Here is a 19,418-nt window from a genome sequence, read left to right as displayed (position 1 = left end):
CAGGAAGAAGCATGCCACCTGTTTGATTTATAACTCATAATGTGAGTGGTCTCCAGGGAGAAATTTGGCTCTTACCAGCTCATCGATGTCTGCACTGTTGACAGGTGCCGTGCGCTGCCGGGGTCCCCGCACAGGGTGCAGTGTCTGCTTCTTCCTCTGGTGCCTTCCCTGCCTCAATGAGTACATGGAGCCCTGCTTGCCCCGGGCTGCCTTCCTGGGCCTCACTGAAACAGATAAGCCATGGGCTTAGAGGCCTGGGTGCATCTGGGAGCAGACACCACCCTTTGCCTCCCACACTAGGCTGAGCCTCACTCAGGCTGTTGAGCCCAGGGACCACCCAGCCTCATCTCAGCTACACTCACACCTTCTACAGAGGGGATCTGTGGGGTCATCACCACCTGCCTGAAGAGGCCATGGCTAGCAACAGCCTGCTGCTAAAAGGGTACTCACACACAGCAGATCCTCAAGCTCCGAGGGAAACCTGGGAGCTCCTGGATCATCCACTGCAGGTCACAGCAAACCCCTCTGCTTGCAGCACTAAGAGAGCCACACACATCAAGGCTTGAGGGAAAAACAGGAAAGCAATGCAAGGACAGATAGTTGTCTCAAACAGCAATATACCCTCTGAAAGCACTGGGAGCAGAAACCTGGAGTTTCCTCAGTTTCCTGCTGCCCCCTTTGCGCCTCACAGTTTTGGGGATGGGTGCTTTTCCAAGTGGCCCACACAGTGGGATAAGCCCCTCTGAGAAGGGAACTGTGTGCAGGGGGAGTGTCAAATTACCGCAGCTGCAGCTGGGAGCTGCTCCATGTGCTGCAAGTGGGAAACAATGGGATTTTCTTCCCCATGACTCGGGGCTGCCACATTACACCCTATAGAAATGAACTTGCCTGTGTGAGTCTGCCTCTCAGAGCTCCACACTGGTGGCAATGCAAGCATGCTGACGCACTCCCTTGTCTTAAATTTCTCCCCTGACCCTCTGTACGAGGAGAATGTGTTTGCCTTCCCAAGTCAAAGCCCTTCCACCTGATCCCAAGTCCATGAGCCGTATCCAGCACACTGGATACCTCAAGCTGCAGCCCCTGATCCAGCCCTGTCCCATAAATCATCATGCTGGGCGTGCGGTGAGGCCACAGGACGTCCACCTGCTGTCACTCCGCTTGTGTGTCAAGCATGCAGCACGTGCTAAATGTCTGAAAATCCAACATTCTAGGTTAGATCCCTCAGGATAAACACCATGAGGATCAATGTGATTTCTCTATTAAAACAAAAGTTTTCCATGGTGACCTTTCCATGTTAATGCTCTCTAATGCCAGGGGTTGCATTTAGCACTTTATTTTTAGTGACTGTAACCCTCTTTTGCTATTGTTTGGAAAGCTTGGCTCAGCTCCTGTCTTGGCCATGCAACACAGGCTAAACACACTCCAAGCGTGGACATGGATACACCGCAGAACAAGCAGGAGTATGCACAGCCGTGGTATCAGTGAGCCTTCCTGAAACCAGAATAAAGTAAGGGAATCAAGGCTCAGGCCTGGATGGAAACCCTCAAAAGAACATGGGATAATCCTCTGAGTCCCAGTCTCTGGATTCCATCTTCCCTGTTTAAGACAACCTGTATTTAATGTTATGTCAGTCAAGGACAGTTTGACAGAAAGCAAAAGCTAGCAGTGGGCCATTCCCAGACTGAGCTTTAAGACTAGAATCAAACTCCCCTAAAGCCAAAGTGGATACACATATTAAATATATTTAGGTGAAGAAGCAGACATTGAGGAGTCTAGAAAACAGTCTTTTATTCCTCCCAGCTGCCCCAGGAGCATCCCAAGTGGTCTCTGTATGCAATCAAAGGGTGCTGGTGGTCCAGGCCACACTACACCTGGAGCACTGTGCCTTCTCATTGGCATAAACAGAGAAGTGCTAGTCCTCCTATTTCAAAATGCCTCCTTGCCAAATCACTAGAAGTCCTTCACTCAAGGGATTATGAACTGATGGGAAAAAGAAAAGAAAGGAGAGGGGGCTGTGGTGAGAGCTCCCATAAGCAATTAAACAGCTTCCAGTGTACAACAAATCCTGTAGGCGTAGAGACTGACAATCCCACCACTCTGCAGGCTCTGCTGAGCCCCCCAGCCCACTGCAGTCTCTACTGACTCCTCTCAGCCCTCAGAACAGTGTCATCAGTGTCCCCAATGAGTGACTGGGCCGTGAGCAGTTTCAATCTTTGCTAGTGCTGATCCCATCACAAATGGCCATGGGTTTACTCCAGCTCCCCAGGTAACCACAACACAGCCACAGCCTTTCCCTGTGACATCTCCCAGGCCTATACTTGGTCTGCATGAGGAAAAGCACAAGTCCCAAGGAGGATCAGTATTTCAGATACTGAAGGCAGGGGGGGTTACTATTTTCTGTTATTTCCCTACATGGTCAAAGCCTTACATTTTAGTCCAGCAACTTCATAGTCTTCTTCTTCCTCCTCTTCCTCCTCAGCATCTGGTTCATCAGAAGCTTCCTCACCTTCTTCACCTTCATCTTCAGCAGAATCCTCTGCATAGTTCCTAGAACAAGGCAGGTGTATGTGTTTGTGATACAAGAGCCCGAGCATCAGGGGCCCCGGTACTGTTTGGGCTCTACAACAACACCAGGCTCAGCCAAAAGCTGCTTGCCGTATTCCAGAATATCAAGTTAGAGCTACAGCTCAAAGGGCACTTTGTCAGCTAAACATCTGGGCTGAAAATTCCCAAGAGCTGAATCTAGGTATTTTTTTTGTATTCTAGGCACCATGACCATGGGGCAGGGGATTATAAGACTGTGATTGCTGTGTAATTACTCCTCCCTGAGAGGATGATTTGCTATTTGCCCAGGTCTGCAGGCCCAGCCTGAAGAGTTCCAACAGGGGCTCTTTTTCCTCCTGAAATATTTTCCCTATACTTAAGGAAATAGATTGGTTTCCTTACACTATGGGAAACAGATTGGTGAACAGAATGTCAGGCTCCTCATATGCTGAAGTCAGAAGCCACACAAACTCTCTGCCCAGCACATTCTAGCTTCTCATCTGTGTCTGTTCAATCATTCATAGAATCATAAAATGGTTTGGGTCAGAAGGGCCCTTAAAGCCCATCTTGCTTCAGTCCCGCTGCCATGGGCCGGGACACCTCTCACTAGAGCAGGTTACTCCAAGGTCCACCACTTCCAGAGATGGGGCGGTCACAGCTTCTTTGGGCAATCCGTGCCAGGGCTTCATCACCCTCACAGGGAAGAATATCTTCCCAATCAATATGCAATTTAACTCTGCTTTCTATAGCAAGGAAGAATGTCAAGGAAGCCATTCCCCTTTGTAAACAGTCTCTCTCCATCTTTTTTCAGGCTCCCTTCAGGTACTAAAAGGCTGCAATTAGGTGACCCCAAAGCCTTCTCTTTTCCAGGCTGAACAATCCAAACTCTCTCAGTCTTCCCTCATTACAGAGGTGCTCTATCCCTCGTATCAACTAGGTGGCCTCCTCTGGACTTGCTCCAACAGGTTGATGTCCTTCCTGTGCTGGGGATCCTGGAGCTAGAGGGAGCACTGCTGGTGGGGTCTCATTTAAACCATTAAAAACCAGCATGCACAGGCAAAAGGGGACACAGGCAAAGCTGCTGTGGGAGTCTAAATCCTCCGGAGAAAGAGGATCTTGAGCAATAAAAGGAATAAAACTTCCAAAGCACAGAGGGTAAAAGATCTGCCAGGCAGACATTCTTTTCCTATCTCAGCCAGGAAGACAAGAGCAGAAAGCAGAAAACAAGACAGGTGTTCTCCACCTGATGGCTCTGGGCCAGGAGCTGAGCAGCTTGCAGGTGACTCTGCCACATCAAAGTAACTATGAACTCAGGCTACAACAGCTGCCTTTAAGCCCTGTCATTTCTGTACAAGCCTGATGAACTCTCAAATGGTGTCCAGGGAGTACGCAATACTTTTAAAGCCATACACCAGCTGCACAGTACAGGCTGGCACACCTCTATTGTGTCGCTCCTCTGTCAGGGAGGATCTGCTGGCTGCTTCTGCATCAGGTGCCACTTGACAGCCTCACCTCACTGACATACGGGGAGATGCAGCACAGTCACCACCAGCAAATGACACTCATTGTAAAATGATTAAGTTCCAGCTTGCAACTCAAAAAAACCAATCTAACCCCATGCTGTCAGGAGGCAACTACTCATATTTGCCACATCTCCTCAAATCACATTCCCTTTGTCACATTATAAGGTGGTCCTGTTTTGCTAAGGTTATCAGGTACAGAAAACCATTAGAATGGCATTTTGACTTGTAGCAGAGTAGGAATTGAGCTGCAGCCTGGAGTAATGTCTGCTCTAGCTTACAAGGAACACTGCAGTAACCCAGCCCAGGGGCTCACAGAATTTCAGCCACCAACTACATGAAGAAACAACCCAACCAGATGCTCAAAGGAAAACAACCCTTGGTGCAACTAATTTTGGTGGGTGTTTTGCCTATGTTTTCATTTCCAAACCCAAGTTATTTATTAAAACTCATGAACTTGTAATGCATCAGTACAACACACAGGTGTGCTAAACTTACATCCTGAAACTGCTTTTCTTCTGTTCCAGTGCTGCTTTAACTGGGTGATTTCAAACCTTCTAAAGGGGCTTTGCTCCAGGCTGGTTTGGGTCTTGTGAAAAGAGGCCTGGGACTGTGCTGTGACAAGGCTATGGGCAGAAAGGTCACTCACCTGCTTCGTGAGCTGCGCCGGGCTGTTGAAGGCTGGCACGCTGGGCACTGCCATTCCCCATCTGGGATCTCATAGAGTGCCGGCCGCAGGCAGAACAGGTGGAAGGCCTTGTTACACTCATCACACAGGATCAGCTTGTCATCCTCACCTAGGAAAGTGCAGTTCACTTGTAACAAGGCCACAGCCTCACTCAACCTAAGAGGCAGAAGCTGCTGCAGTGCTAGAGGGCAGGATTAAGCAAGAGAAAGATGCAGTCTTCTCCGAGGGCAGGGACCCTTTCTCTTATGGCCTTCCTTGGGGATCCTTTTTTCTGTCCCACCACTATATTTATGAACAGCAGCATTTAAAAACAAACGAAACCAATGCAAAGTCCCTTGCCCTGCAAAGATTTCACTGAAGGCAAAGACAGAAATCTGCCAAAGAGGTTCCACTCAGATAAACATGGGGAACGTTTGCTGCAAACAGGGCCCCAGAGCTGTAAGCTAAAAATGGAGCTATTCTTCTTCTATGTTCAGTCTGGTTAACCTACATGGTATATCTTCTTTCTACTCAGGGTGACAAGGCTACACTGAAAATCAGTATGCAGCAGGACTAGTCTCTCTCTGTGCCTCTCACTGATGAGGGGAAACAGGGAAACAATCCTGTGCCAGCTTTCCTTTACTGAAGTGGAAAAAGAAAGTACGGAGGGCTTGCCAGCTTGTCTTTCTCTAACATCTCAGTTCTTAACTTCTGTAAAACTATTGCATTAGTCTCAGGTGAGCCCCTCCCCCCCCTTACTTTTGCCTAGAAGCTCCTCTCAACAGTAGGTAGGATAGTTTTGGCACTGGTTTGGAATGCCCCTGAGGTTCTGCAGTGAAGGCAGATTTTGCACCAGTTCAGCCCTTACTTCTCTGAAGGGATGGATGACAAGCCTTGTGGTAAACAAAAGTTGCCCAGCAGTCCCCCGAGCTCTGTGTGCCCTCATTTCCCACTACAGTTTCAGCAAATATAAAAGTGGTGACGCAGAATGCACCAATAGGCTCTTTGCTCCAGGCTCCCATCCAACAGGAGAGGTTAGGGCAGAACAAATACCAGCACCCAATCTCTGCTGACACCCCTTCTACTTTGCCCTCCACCTGGAAGACTCTAAAGTCCTTCATTCTACAGTGCACACAGAGAAAGTATCCCCTCATCACCTGTTTGGTGACCTCTCCAGCTCACTGAGTAGCTCTGCTCCCACTCTGGTCTCAGAGCAGCAATATCCCACCTCACTTTCCCCATAATAACCATCCCAACCTCTCCTTACTTGCTCCTTTTCTAAAATACAGGATTAACTGACAAGGCTCAGAGACCCAAAGACCATTCCAAAAATGAAACTAGGGAATGGACAGTTATGCAAATGTTCCCAGAAGGATTTGTAGATGACTTTCATTCAAGTACCTTAAATATCCAGGGGATAGCAGCTCTGCAATACTAGCTACATAAGAATGGTTTACTGGAGTCAGGGTCAAATGTTTCTGAGGTCAATGCTGCTGACTGTAAATCCTGACATTCAGAACTTAAAATACAGCCATAGTCAGTGACAGACTACAAGGACACATTGCCTAAGCACAGCAGAGAGATGACAGCATCCAACTGTTACACAGGCAGGAATTCTGTGGGCAGGAATGCGTACCTTTCTTGCGACACACTTTGCATCTGGCATTTTCTGCTGACATATCCCACTTGATACAGGCATCCAGCATCCCCAGCAGTACATGCATACGGGAGAAGGTCTGGGCCTCACGGATTGCTGTCTTCCATTTCTCCACGGCTGAAGCAACCTGCAGACAGACCTAACATCTTAAAACGATGCACAGACACAGCTCCCTTCATTATGGTTATGGTTTATCCATATCCAGTCTCCCTGGATCAGACAGTTTGTTTGTAACAGTCAACCATTTTGCATTTCACAGTCAGGCTGAATCAACTTATGTGAACTCCACTAATTTCTTGCTCTGAAGGTCTAACCCAAGTAATCACCAGGCTAAGAAAATAAAAGGCAGAAATCTAGCATTGTAAAATGTGGGAGGAAAGTTGTGGAACAGCTGGCAATCACAGTGGAAAGAGGATTGAAGTGGCCTGTGCTGCCCTCCAGTGGGTACCACACAGGCACCTGGACCTCAGCAACACCCGTGCGGTCCCTGAGCTGCTCAGGTGGCAGAGGGAACCCTGTGCCACCAGCTACAATCACACTGCACAGGCATCTGGACTGCAAAATATGAAATCAGCTGCTTCCTTGAGACACTATGGCCTCAGTTCACCTGAAATCCCAGAAACTGGGAATGAGGATGACAGCATCAAAGCTGAGCTTGCACCAGGGCAGCTGCCAGGGTCTGCACAGAGCAAGGCCAATGGGAAACCATACATCCAGCTCAGGAGGTTTGGAAACACCATTTTGATAAATCCGAAATGCAGCAGGACAGAAGTTATCCAGAGCCATGTCCCTCTCCAATGGTAATCTTGTGCTCTACAACAGTGAGGTGATGGCTCAGACATGACAGGGATGTAACAGGCCTTAAGTTAATGTTCTTCTACTCCAGGAGAATGAAAAAACAAACAGTGAAGTGTCAGATAGGAAAATCTAAACTCTGCAGCTGACAGCAATTTGGGAGCCAAACAAAACCTGAGAGTTTTGCAGAGTTGCACATTCTCCTCTGATTGAATATGAGGATGCACAGCATATATCAGATGCTTGGAAAAACACACAAACTGTTCTGAAATGCCAACATCCCTACTGCCGTTGCTGGTGTGGATCCTGGAGAACCACTGGAGACAAATGTAAAGCTGCCCAGCCCACTGAGGAGGTTACATAGCTCTGCACTCTTTCTTTGCAGAACACTGTTGAGGTGCTTCACATACGGTGTAATTGATTTTCCAAGAAACAGTTCCACAGGTTTTCCTGTTAACATGCTGGGCCAAGATAAATCTGCAAAAGCTGTTGGCAAGTTTTGCTGAGATATTTCTCCCCAGGTCTGTGGAATTTAACAGATTTCTAGCCTTGCTTCCCAAGCATCAGGAGACTGCGGCATTTGAACAGCACCAGTACCAAGGGAGTTCCAGCTGCCAACAAGGCAAAATGGGAGACTGGAGGAAGTTACTTAAATCCCCTCCATACCAGATAGGAGCAACCAAGCAGGGGAAAAAACCAAAAAGCAACCCCCAGAATAAAAGAAGTCCTCAGTCACATGTCAACCTCAGAGTGACAGAAAACACCTTCTTTGGTAAGGATAGACAAGCCTCCAGATACAAAGGCTCTCACCTGGCACCCTGAGCTGAAACCCCTTGGAAGAGCTGAAACTGGAATTGCTTGGTTGTGAAGCCGCTCTTTGAGGGATTGTCTGCAGGTGCAGACTGACTCTCCCCTTGCACAGACTACTGAAAGTGAGTCACAGGGGCAACAACCCACCCACATTCTTCACTTTTCTCATGCTGTAGTGATGCAATGTCTTGCTGCAAAGAGGTCACATATTCCCTGCTACTGCCACTGGAAATGGGAATGTTTGCATCAAGAGAGGCACCAGCCTGATTTTCAGGAGCAGCCACAAGCCAGGTCTCACTGCAATCCTTTGCCACTCAGAAGTGTGAGCTCCAGCAGTGCAGCTGAGCCAGCAGGAACCCTTAGTACAGACAATTATGTCAGCAAATGGGTGCCTTGCCTGTTAAGCCATAACTTGTTTTTCACAGGGAAAATGAGACATACCCATACCACAGGGCTGCAATTCTTCCTCTAAAGTTTGGAAGTACATTGAGTGTGTTTTTCCAGTGTGGCTATGCTGTATTTTACCTCCTATGTGCTCTCAGTGCAGTTCTGGCTCAAAAGGCTTCTTTATTCCTAGCCTACGCAGGAGATGTTTCTCCACAACAGTCTGCCTGGTAGTCAGGGATTTTCCTCAGATAACTGTATCTAAGAAGTAGGCTGCTCTTTCAAGGTCACCTGTAAAGGTTTTCTGCTTTGGCAAAAAGAAAGCGTATATCAGATAAACTGAGGTTAAAAAAAAATTGCCAAAGCAAACAAATCAACAAACAACCCCAAAAAAGTTGAACATTGCTTGTACCACCACAAAGGTCGAGAGAAGTCTGAATGAGATGGTAAGCACTGTACTGCATAAATAAATGCTCCAGACAGACTGGCATGATACTAAAGCCAGTGATTGCAGGGGGGAGACCTGCACAATCACATATTGGGACTGTATTGTAGTAAATCTGATGCTACCTTGAGTATGCCCTACAGGTACAGCCTTTGGGGTTACAGCTGTAAGGCAGGTTGGACTAAGGCACAATATGGTGCTGCTGTAGAAACAGGAAACGTGCTGATCCAAATCCTTTCTGCCTCAGACCTCACCAATTTTACAGCGAGCTTTCAGGATACAGCATCCTCCTATTACCCTTGCATTTAGGATTGAAGATATAAAATTAGCAAAGTTTAAATACTTCAGGACAACTGAGGAATATGAAAATTTCTAGCACCTATCCAAATTATCCCACTAAAACAGCAATAGCACAGCTTAGCAAAGACCCGGTGTTCAAACAAGCATTCAGCATATAGTGACAGGAGCTTTAAAAAAATCCACATCAAAAAAAATACCTCCAGTCTCAGTCACAGAGTCCCAGAAAGGTTTGCGTTGGAAGGGACTTGAAAGCTCATCTCGTTTCAACCTCCCCTGCCATAGGCAAAGATACCTACCACTAGATTAGGTTGCTTCAAGCCCCATCCAACCTGGCCTGGAACACTTCCAGGGATGGGGCAGCCACAACTTCTCTGGGCAACCTGTACCAGGGCCTCACCACTCTTACAGGAAAGAATTTCTTCCCAATGTCCACTCTAACCCCACTCTCTATCAGTGTGAAGTCATTTCCCCTTGTCCTGTCACTACATGCTCTTGTAAATTAGTCTCTCTCCATCTTTCTTGCCTGCTCCCTTCAGGTAAACACAGGTGAAGAAATACTTGTTTTTTTAAGTTGGGACTTTCAAGTACTTCTGCTGACCCAATTCTGATATTGTTGCCTCCGCTGAAGTCAGTGATCAGTCAGGGCAGCGCTGAGGGCAGTGGGGAAAGTCTTGTCACAGGGCATTAATGTCCTACTCAACTTAGTGTACAGAAACTACCCCTGAACTAACCCCTGTTACGGTGAAAATACTGGTGCATCACAAGTGCCTGCAGTACCCTCCCCAACCCTCTGCAGCTCCTCTTTATCCCTTTTATTAGGAGGGATTTGTCTTTAGACCCACAATACCACTTTTCTCCTGGAGGCTTGCCCAGGAGGCTTGTTTGCCCAGACATACCTCCAAGTGCTTCCACACATCCAACAACTTGTATCTCCCTTTGCCTAATGTGGTATTTACCTGAATCTCACTCCCTTGAAGTCGCCAGAACCCCAACATGTCTCTCCTTCTCTTTGTGGACCAAAGCACCATCAGACCTCTCTGGCAGATACAACTCCTATTAAGTTCTGTGAAAATGCTCCATAATACACTTTTATTTAAGCAGAACTGTATGGAAGGAACTTGACCCATTTCCTATTCACAGAGAGAAAATTAGGTAACTCTCTATTATTTTTATTTTCGCCATACATTTACTCCTCAAAATAGACAGGCAACACCTGGCCCCCTAAACAACAAACACACTCAACTACAAATCTGAAATGGGAGGAAGCTGCTCAAGATTTAGTATCCCAGGAAATGCACTGCTACTGCTCAAAGAGCTCTACTGCAAGACCAAAACAGAGCCCTGAGGTGAACAATACCTTGGCTTCTTCTGCCATTTTCTTGTCTTCATCTATCTCCTCAGCCCTGGCAATGTAATCCTCTCCTTGGTGTTTCCTTCTCTTCTGCTTTGGGGCCATGAAACCTTGCAGAAACTTCTTAACAACACCAGCCTGGAGCGCAATCACACACTCTCCAAAATCCTTTAGGCTCTCCAGCGAGTACACCTGTTGGAAGAGCATATGACCCCATAACAGCTGGATATTACTCTCTCTGCTGCTTGAAGTACATCTCCAAATGGACACCCGTGGTACTTAATGCAGTATGGTTACCTGCCACACCTGGTTATGGAATCAGCATATTGCTGCTGTCTCCAACAAGACATGCTGGCTTTGATGTAGAAGATAAAAATCAGCTATGGAGTTTTGCTCCATAAAGAAGTCTGTCACAAGAATATGTACACAGGACAATTGAATGGGACACTCAGCTCCAACATTATGACCTGCCTACACCCCAAGACATCAGCTGTGTAATCTTGAAATAACTGTTTAAAGGACAAATGAGAAAACTGATTTCCTGCTCCTCTTGTCTGAGGAAAACAAAGACTGAAGACCTTGCACAGAAAGTATCTCATACTTGTCTTGTTCACTACTTTGCCTGTTCACTCACTTTTGCTTCATATTCTGGTGTCACATCAACATATCCCAGGCCTCCCTTCTGCAGCCGTGTTGCAACCTCAATCAGATCACTCTGGAGGTAGTTCAGCAGTTCCTGGTTGCCATCACAAAATTTGAGGCCCAAGTTCTGTTTCCGAGCCAAATGGATCGAATGTGTGATGTCCTGGTACCTGGAAAATCAAACCCAACCTTTGAATACCGGCCGAGCACTGCCCTGGGAGCTGGGCAGGCTCTGGCACAACGGTCTCCATTGAAAGCTATGAGCTCCACCAGTGCAGAACGTTCTTTGAAAGACACATGAAAGCACGTGGCAGTTCGGGCTCAGAGCAACCAGCACTGCCTTTGTTCCTGGTTTCAAGGAGGATTTTAAAGACTGGCAGAACTTTCTCACTGTTCAGTGTTATTTATCAAGAATCTGCTCAGGAAAACCAGCAATTACTCAACCTGAATGCCCTCCCCTCTTCAGCACAGGTATAATCAAAGCCTGGGATGCTGTCCCAGGAATGGCAAGGATTGCTGTGCCAAGGACATGCTCTGACTTGGAGAAGGCACACATAGAAAAACAAAGAGCAGGCTCACTTTTTCTCCAAGCGCTCCTTGAGCTGGCTCTCCCTTACTCCTTGGGGGTGCAGGCAATCCAGCAGCTCATCCAAATCCTTCTGACTGTCACAGAGAAACCTGAAAGATAGAAAAATGCACCTAGATCACCTAGGGTATCTCTGACAATACAATTTCGTCTTCTAAATACTTCCCAATGATCAGTAGGTAGGGGTAAGAGGTAACCTATATCCTAACCTCATGGAGCAAGGTGAAACACTTCCAGGAATGCTGGTAGAAGAATTCTGACTCAGGCTGGCTTTGTTTCAAGGTCCCCAAATGTAGCCAATGTCAGGGTAAGCAAAACAGAATAAAAATAAACACAAAACTGGTTTATAGATTTATTTTCCCCTTTAAGATTATTAAAACATTGACGTTTGAATTTAGTTATCTATCCCAGGGATTCCATTCACTACTCTGCAGTTAATTTAAGTGATCTGAATGTTGTGTTAGATGTACTAGAAAAGAGACTAACACACTACTCACTGACAGCATGGCAACTTAGTATTTTCTTTCATTAACCAGAAGTCCCTAGATTAAAAAGGAGATGTCCTGGCTGATCCCACAACTTCTGCTGCTGGAGCTGTGTGCCTGTGCAGGCTTCTGTCTCTGCAGGTGCATAAGTCCTCCTCTCTAAGCTTGCCCAAACTGGAAAGCTCGAGTGCAGAATCTGAAAACCATACTGATCAGCTTGAAACCTTCCTGCTCAGGAATCCTTGATGACAGCGATGGCCATCAGCAGTTAGCCCAATCTAAAAGGGGAACTACTTTTACAGAGTTCTCTAAATCAAGATATTCTTCAATTCCAAAGTACAATCATGTTTGCATGTTGGGTTGTACATTTAAATGAGATTTAAGACAACCTGAAATTCTGCACTTTCCTTCTTTTCTTTCCAACTCTATTCCAGGAAACCATGGAGACTCTTCATGTGATGGGATGTGGATTCAACTCGAGCTTCAGAGGTCATTTACAAAAACTATGACTAATTCCCTATCTTCTATTAGAGGATTGCTCATTAGAAGAGGGAAGACAAGAAACAGGAGAATCAACCTTATTTGGAAACAACTGCAAAGGACCACTCTGTGGGCCTTACCAGAAGATTGCAGATCTAATGTTTCTTCTTGGGCACAAGCTCAGATGAGCCAAGCAACAACTAAAGAAGAATATTGTTGTGGCTCCTTTTGGAATACCAGTCCCCACAATGCTTATTTTTCTGGTAGAAATACTTTCTAAATACCATATCTGCAATTATTTCATAATTCTATGTATGGTCCTACTAGGGCAATGGCCTCACAATTTGCATTCAGATAGAAATTCATTACTCTAATAGAACATAGAATTGATTGTTCAACAATGGAAGCAGGATGTTTTTTAGCCAGTCATCTGCTTCAGTACATCTGACCCTGTGGAGCATCCTCACTATGCACCCTGAGATCAAAATCTTTGGGCACCACTACTCTCTGCACTTCTCCCTGTGGAAGAGGTCAGAGCAGCTTCAGATATCCTTCACCCACTAGAATCTGTCACTACCTGGGAATGGCATAAGCCACACTCCAAACCATCTGCTCTACAGATACCCAGCACAGAAGTATTACCCAGACACCTTGAGATGGGTTGCCCACATCATGATAAAACAACATCAGACATCACCATACACTATAGAATCCCGCTAGAAAAATATTTAAGATGACAATGCCTGAGCTTTCCCTGCTTTCTCCCATGGTGACAAATTAAAGAGGGGAAGTCACTGCACTGTTTTGTAAAAAGGAAAACTGTAAAAATGGAAGGGCATTGGAAACAGTCATCATGTAGGCTTTGGGAGAAGACAACACAGGCTGCTGGGCAGCTGCAGAAAGCAGCTCCCACCCTTTTAAGAAAGCCAGAGTTAAGCCCCGGTAAAACTTTGTTCCTGCTGAAAATGACATGTGACAGGGAAGGAAGAACATCTGCAACAGGTACTTATGTCTACCCTGAGAGTAAGAACTGGGATTTCTGGGATAGGGAGCTGATCTACTTAAGCCTGATCCGCAAAACAAACACAGACATCATGTTAGTTTGATTAGTAACCCATTTCTGCTCTGTGCAGTCACAGTTCCTGCTTCCCAAACTAGCTCCAGGCATACCCTACCTGTAGGAACTACCTGCACATCCAACTGGAGCTCAACCACTTCCAGGCTGGGAGCATTGACATGGTAAGACAGGGCTGGCATTTTAAATGGGGAAGGCAAAAGTGAGTCTTGCAGAGAGGGATGGTAAGACAGCTGGTCCACTCCAGAGGGACAGGAAAGATCCCTTTGGGAAAGTCGAGACCAGGAGGGGGTCTTCAAATTGATATACAAGGGGGGAATCCTGACTGATGTAAGGGCTTCCTGCATTCCTAAAGAACAGCCTAGATTCTCTCCTGACATTTCTGGCAGCACAAGCCAACAGACTGGTCAGCAACAAGAACAGCAGGCACAAATGGCATAAGCATCAAGTCAAAAGGAATGAAAACAATGAAATTGAGAGGACAACAACTAGAGGAGCCCAAGACCAGTACCTGCTTTGTAGGGTTTGTGGAAATAGGGGAACTCCATCTTTAGAATATAGGCATGAGAATAGAGTCTGTCAGCACCCTCTCATAGTTAACTCAAATTGTCTGCTGAGGGGACCCGCCATACCATGCTAAATTCCTAACAGATGAAGAACAATGGCAGTTACTCTGCAGAGATGTCACTGTTTCCAAAATTCAACTCCTTTCTGACCAGGATGAGCGAGAAGTCTCCTGCCAAGGCTATGATTCCCCCATGGTTCTTGCAGGAAAGATCAGGAAGTACACAGCTCACAAGCACTATGGTACGGACAGAGACTTCTTTGGAGCTTATATTGCCCAGAACAAGGGGATTTTTTAATAAGGATCAACATCTGTGTAAGTGGAGCATAAGGTGAACAGAGAGAGTGGTCCATCTGTCTGGAGAAGAAAGAAGTAACCAAGTGTTTATAATGCTGCACTTTAAGGACTGAACACTGGACCCTCTTCTTTTTGGGGACAAAGTACTGACAGCAGAACTACTTCTGTGAGATACTGTTTATGAAACTCTTGATAGAAGTATAAATCTACTTCTCCCTTTATCAGTGCCCTACCAGCTACCATCCTCAAGGGGAAAAGGGGCAGGACTGTGAAATACAACTAATCAGAGTTAATTTGGTGTTTAATTTCACAGTCTCATCACTCTAAAGGATAAAAGGGTAAAGCTAAAGATGCTCTATATGCATTCTGAGGCTACTCAATCCTATGTCCCACATACCAGTAGGAAAAGACAAACAGCACAACTTAAAGCAGAACATAAAGAAATTAAACTTCCTATGCACATGCCAAAGTTATGAGTTATAGCTGGGCAAGTCCTTGTATCCAAACAACACAGATATCCAAGGCCTTCAGTGTGGGCTCTGGACTCCTCACGGTGTCCAAGGACATTGTGCACAAAGCAGCCAAGGAGGAGACTCTTCCACAACCATTTACGTTCAGAGCAGTCCTTGAGATCAATGGCAATGGTCCCAAAGGAAATTACAGGAATAGGAATATGGATTTCCTCAGAGGAAAGTTCTAGCTCCTGGCTACCCCCTGAAGTAACAGCTCCCAGCCTGTCACTTGGCTTTCTGTGGATGCTTACATGTAAGTGGTGGCAGGTGTCAGACTGGTACTTAGCAAACAATCTCTAAGGAGCTACAGATCTTTACAGAACAGCCTTTCAGCTGAGAGACCTTATTGCTTATAGCTGCAGGCATGGCTTTGGATGCCCTATCATTCAGGGAGAGGCAGCCAGCACAGCACTCAATTAGAAGGAGTTACGTGTCCTTTGAGAAGCTGCCTCTGTGCCCTTGCTGAAGGCCCATGCCTGGCTCAGATCTTCCACCTGCACTGCTGCCCCTGCCTGGCAGAACAGTGCACACAGGCACAAGACCCTTGTAAAAAAAACAGCAAGTGCTGTGACTGTCAGCACTTAAAAAGTCCTTCCTAGCAGAGACAAGAAAGAACAAAAACTAAGGACACTGTGGCATAACAGCCAGGCCAAAAAACCCCCACACACAGCTCAGTGTCTGATATCTGAGTGGCCAAAAGGCAGAGCAGGTATGCATTGACAGTTCTACAACCTACCCCTCCAGACTGCAGCATCTGCTGGTTTGAGGACTCCTCTGTGTGCCAGGACAATTACCTTTGTGCTTACTACTCCTCAATAAACTCCTCTCTCAGCAACTTGTCCACTGGTGCTTTGAACAGGTGCAATTCATAGATCAACAGCAGCTGATAGCAGCCAGTTGTGCGCCTCAGCTGCAGCACTTTCCTCTCTATTTCAAAACAGCCATTTGCTACTTTTATTTCCTGATCCCTCTTTTCTCTATAATAGAAAACCTTTTTAGGAGACTTCCCCAGTTTCCTCTAGCATTACTCTCCATCTCCCTGCTGAACATACAAGTTTAGAGTATTTCCATAATTTATTTAGTATTTCTTAGCCAATTATTCTCTCAGGCAAAGAGCTTCCCTCTTCTCCGAAGGCAGACCCTGTAACAATAGATTTTGTGAAGCAGGATTTTTCCCCAAGGGGAAAATTCTTTTGCCCTTAGTCTGTACTTCACTTCATCACTCTTTTTATTTCTTTCACTGAGATTCACCACAGGTTTTAAGCAGGCTTTCTTACTTTTAACAGCTTCCTGATATGACCTCAAAATGTTTTGTTATTGCTGTTACAGTTTTGTTTCCAGCTTCCTCAACCCTTTTTTTTTTCCAAACGTAAGAGACAGCACTTGCTCTGACCATTTAGTAGGAAACTCTAAGGCAAATCTCTTTGAAAGTGTTTTGGGCTTCTGGCTGCCACTTTTAAGCTTTTTTTAAAAGAAGCTTCTTAATTCTTTTTGTTGCTTTCTTTTCTAAAAGGAGAATACCATTCATTATGGTCACTCCATACAAAGCAGCTCTTAGTGACAGAACATAGTTCAGCACTGAGTGTGTCCATGACCTGGTTTCAAGAGCTGCTCCTCCCAAGCAGCTCTAGTTACTAGTTACTCCACACAGCACTCCTGCCTCTGTCACCACACTGATCTCCCTCAGAATGTTGTTGGGAATTGCCAACCTGAATGAGCAGATCAAATACTGTGCTTTTTCAAGTTCAGCCTGGAGTCACAAAAGTTGAAGGAATTCTGTGTTAATTAACTAATCCAATTTGGCTCTATGTTGCCCTCAGTGTTAGCAATATGCTCTGTAAATTTAAGTTACTGTTTTCCTTATGGAATTGGTCCTTCTCCTGGAGCACACCTTGCCATCTCTGCCCAATAAAGATCAGGTGTTAGACGAGGCAGTTAGGAAAAGCAGAGGACTTCCCTGTGGATCACACTGCCTGTGCAGGACCCATTCCCCAGGAAAGACCAACTGCCTGAATTTTGGCAAGATGTGCAAAGGCCCAGACTGGTAACAGGGTGGGGATTTCTCATAGGAGGATGGGGCAGTGAAGGAAAGCACAGGAACTCTGTGATATCCTATGACCTGGTGCCCTAACAGAGAAGCACCAGGGCAATACCAAGTCAGCACCCAATGCTGATGGTTCAGACAAATCAAGACACCCACAATTTCAGTCTCTTTTACAGTTCCTGGTGGGGGAGCAGGTACACGTTTAGTAACGTAGTACTGACTGGCAACTATTCTTTCGAGATTAGTTCAACTCTATTTATCAAAGACCAAGGAACCCCACTCTGTGTGTCAGCAGTGGAACTCTGTGGGACAGACGCTGTTAAGAGGGGAGCTGCAGGAGCACATACTTTTTGACAGTTATCCTCAGGGTTATGTAAAGAATACACAATGCTCCATAGTAGTTAACAGGTGAAGCTTAGCCAGGGTTTTCTGGCCTGGGGACAACTGATGAGCACTCCCTACCACACAGAGCAACATCCAACACAGGAGAATTTCTTTAAGGACACTGATAGGGCCAATTACTGGAGCAGATTACAATGAAGCATGCTCAAAGGTAGATTTGATTCACTTAGAAGACATTGCTTAGCAATGGGAAGCATTAAAGGGATAAGAGGCTGCCAACATGGAAGAATAAAATATTTAAAAGCCAATACCTCAAAGAAGCATTTTAATAGCTTAATTTATACTGGCTTTGTATGATTGATTAGGTTGAATGATTGTTCCAGTGGCTCTTGGACTGGCTGTAATAATGTCAGCAACAGAGGCCTGTGGAGCTGCTGAACCAACCCAACTGCTCAGCACTGAAAGAGGAACAGGTTTGTAGCAGGGTTTAGTAAAAGAAATCTGTCTAGACTCCTTGACCTTTACACTTTTGAGTACTTTGCAGCCATGAAAGTGTGTGTTACCATAAGTTCTGGCCCTGCTTGGGAGTGGTGGTCTCAGCAGGCAGGTCTGTGGTGAGCATGGAGCGATGCAGCTTGTTCCCTCGGCCGTCACTGCCTGTGCTCTTCCGCTTCTCTGCAAAAGAAAAGCACAGGCTCAGGAAGATTCCTGAATAGCATTCCTACTACTCCAAATACATAAAACTAGTTTAACTTTTTAGCTGTATACTGACAAAGCACTTTGAAAACCAAAGGAGGTAAAAGCAGCATGAATTTTTATTTCTGAGCATCTCAAATAACACTCCGACATAAATTTAAATCTTTGCTCATTCAGGCCTTCGATTATTAAGTTTCCAAAGGAATGTGCTGAAATCCTGCCCATTGGCTGCAGCAGCAGCTGAGAGATGAAAACAGCTGGAAGCAAGGAGTTGATCAGGAACACAGCTGGTCAGTATTTGAAACAGATCTTGCAAGAAAATATACCCCGAGAGGAGCTTGGAATGATACACCTCTGGCTCAGTCAGTCTCAAAGACACAGGTGGCTATAAAGCTGCACCTGGATGAAGGATCTCAATGTAGGTTTGCCCTGTTCTATTCCTCTACAGGTGTCTAGTTTGCCCCTTGTCTAAGACAATCCTACCAGGTCAGGGCTTGGATCTAACTCCATAAGCTTTCCCATGTAGGACTGCTGTAGATGGACTCAGTGCCAGAATGTGATGTTCCAAAAGCAAGAAATGATCACAACTGAAACTCAGCTGAGTCAGATTATTGCAGCATCTTCTCTCCCAAGAACTACTTCCACACAGAACTGTTAAGATTCCTTCTGTACAGACAGATTTTTGTGCCTGTTCAAGCTTGCAAAGCTCCAGGACCCAGGCCCCAAGTCAGCCCGGCAAAATCACAGAGGAAGCACTAGAAGTTCAGCAAGTCCCTTGCACCTCACCTGCACATTTAGCAAAGGTGAAGAGCAGGCTGAGACCAAGTGCATGAGGGATGTTTGCCAAAACAACCTCAATCAGCAAAGCTGTGTGTATCTAACAATTCCACAGGCTGATCTGGGACTCTTGGGACCAGTGGAATATCAGCACTGGGAAAGACATCCTCACTCTGCAGCACAACTAATTGTGCAAGGATCTGGCATGCTGCAACTCAGCAGGGTCAGGGCGAACCAGAGGCATGATACCAACTGACATCAACCGTGCTACTTGAAGGAAACTGTACGCCACGGTCCTTAGGTGGAACACTGCAGGCAAGTCTCCAGACCTGCAGCAGTAGAATGGAAATATCACCAGCACCTCCTTTGTGCAGGCTTCTAGAGTTAAAAGAAGGCTTAAATCAGAGTATCCCCATGAAAACACTCGGACTAGACAGTTCTTTC

General features: G+C 46.0%; 1 protein-coding gene and 1 long non-coding RNA gene across 6 annotated transcripts in view; one reads left to right on the top strand and one right to left on the bottom strand.

Moving 5' to 3' along the window:
- BAZ1B (bromodomain adjacent to zinc finger domain 1B) overlaps positions 1-19,418 on the bottom strand; it is a 47,794-nt gene that overhangs the window by 8,023 nt on the left and 20,353 nt on the right. For 2 of the 5 annotated variants that reach the window (XM_068210061.1, XM_068210064.1), the window contains exons 10-17: positions 18,065-18,174; positions 11,695-11,793; positions 11,108-11,285; positions 10,480-10,665; positions 6,368-6,527; positions 4,714-4,861; positions 2,429-2,547; positions 76-224 (exon numbers count right to left, since the gene is read on the bottom strand). In XM_068210061.1, coding sequence (XP_068066162.1) covers positions 76-224; positions 2,429-2,547; positions 4,714-4,861; positions 6,368-6,527; positions 10,480-10,665; positions 11,108-11,285; positions 11,695-11,793; positions 18,065-18,174 — 1,149 coding nt within the window. Of the gene's footprint in view, positions 1-75; positions 225-2,428; positions 2,548-4,713; positions 4,862-6,367; positions 6,528-10,479; positions 10,666-11,107; positions 11,286-11,694; positions 11,794-18,064; positions 18,177-19,418 lie in introns of all 5 variants that reach the window. The other 3 variants (XM_068210062.1, XM_068210065.1, XM_068210063.1) reach the window with 2 other exon arrangements.
- LOC137485550 (uncharacterized) lies at positions 18,183-19,406 on the top strand. Its single transcript, XR_011005364.1, has 2 exons — positions 18,183-18,487; positions 19,090-19,406. It is a non-coding gene; the product is annotated as an uncharacterized lncRNA (long non-coding RNA).

This window comes from Anomalospiza imberbis, chromosome 20, assembly GCF_031753505.1.
Source record: "Anomalospiza imberbis isolate Cuckoo-Finch-1a 21T00152 chromosome 20, ASM3175350v1, whole genome shotgun sequence".
Taxonomy (NCBI): Eukaryota; Metazoa; Chordata; class Aves; order Passeriformes; family Viduidae; genus Anomalospiza; species Anomalospiza imberbis.
The sequence above is the reverse complement of the archived record's forward strand: the minus strand, read 5'-3'. Positions and strand labels throughout refer to the sequence as shown.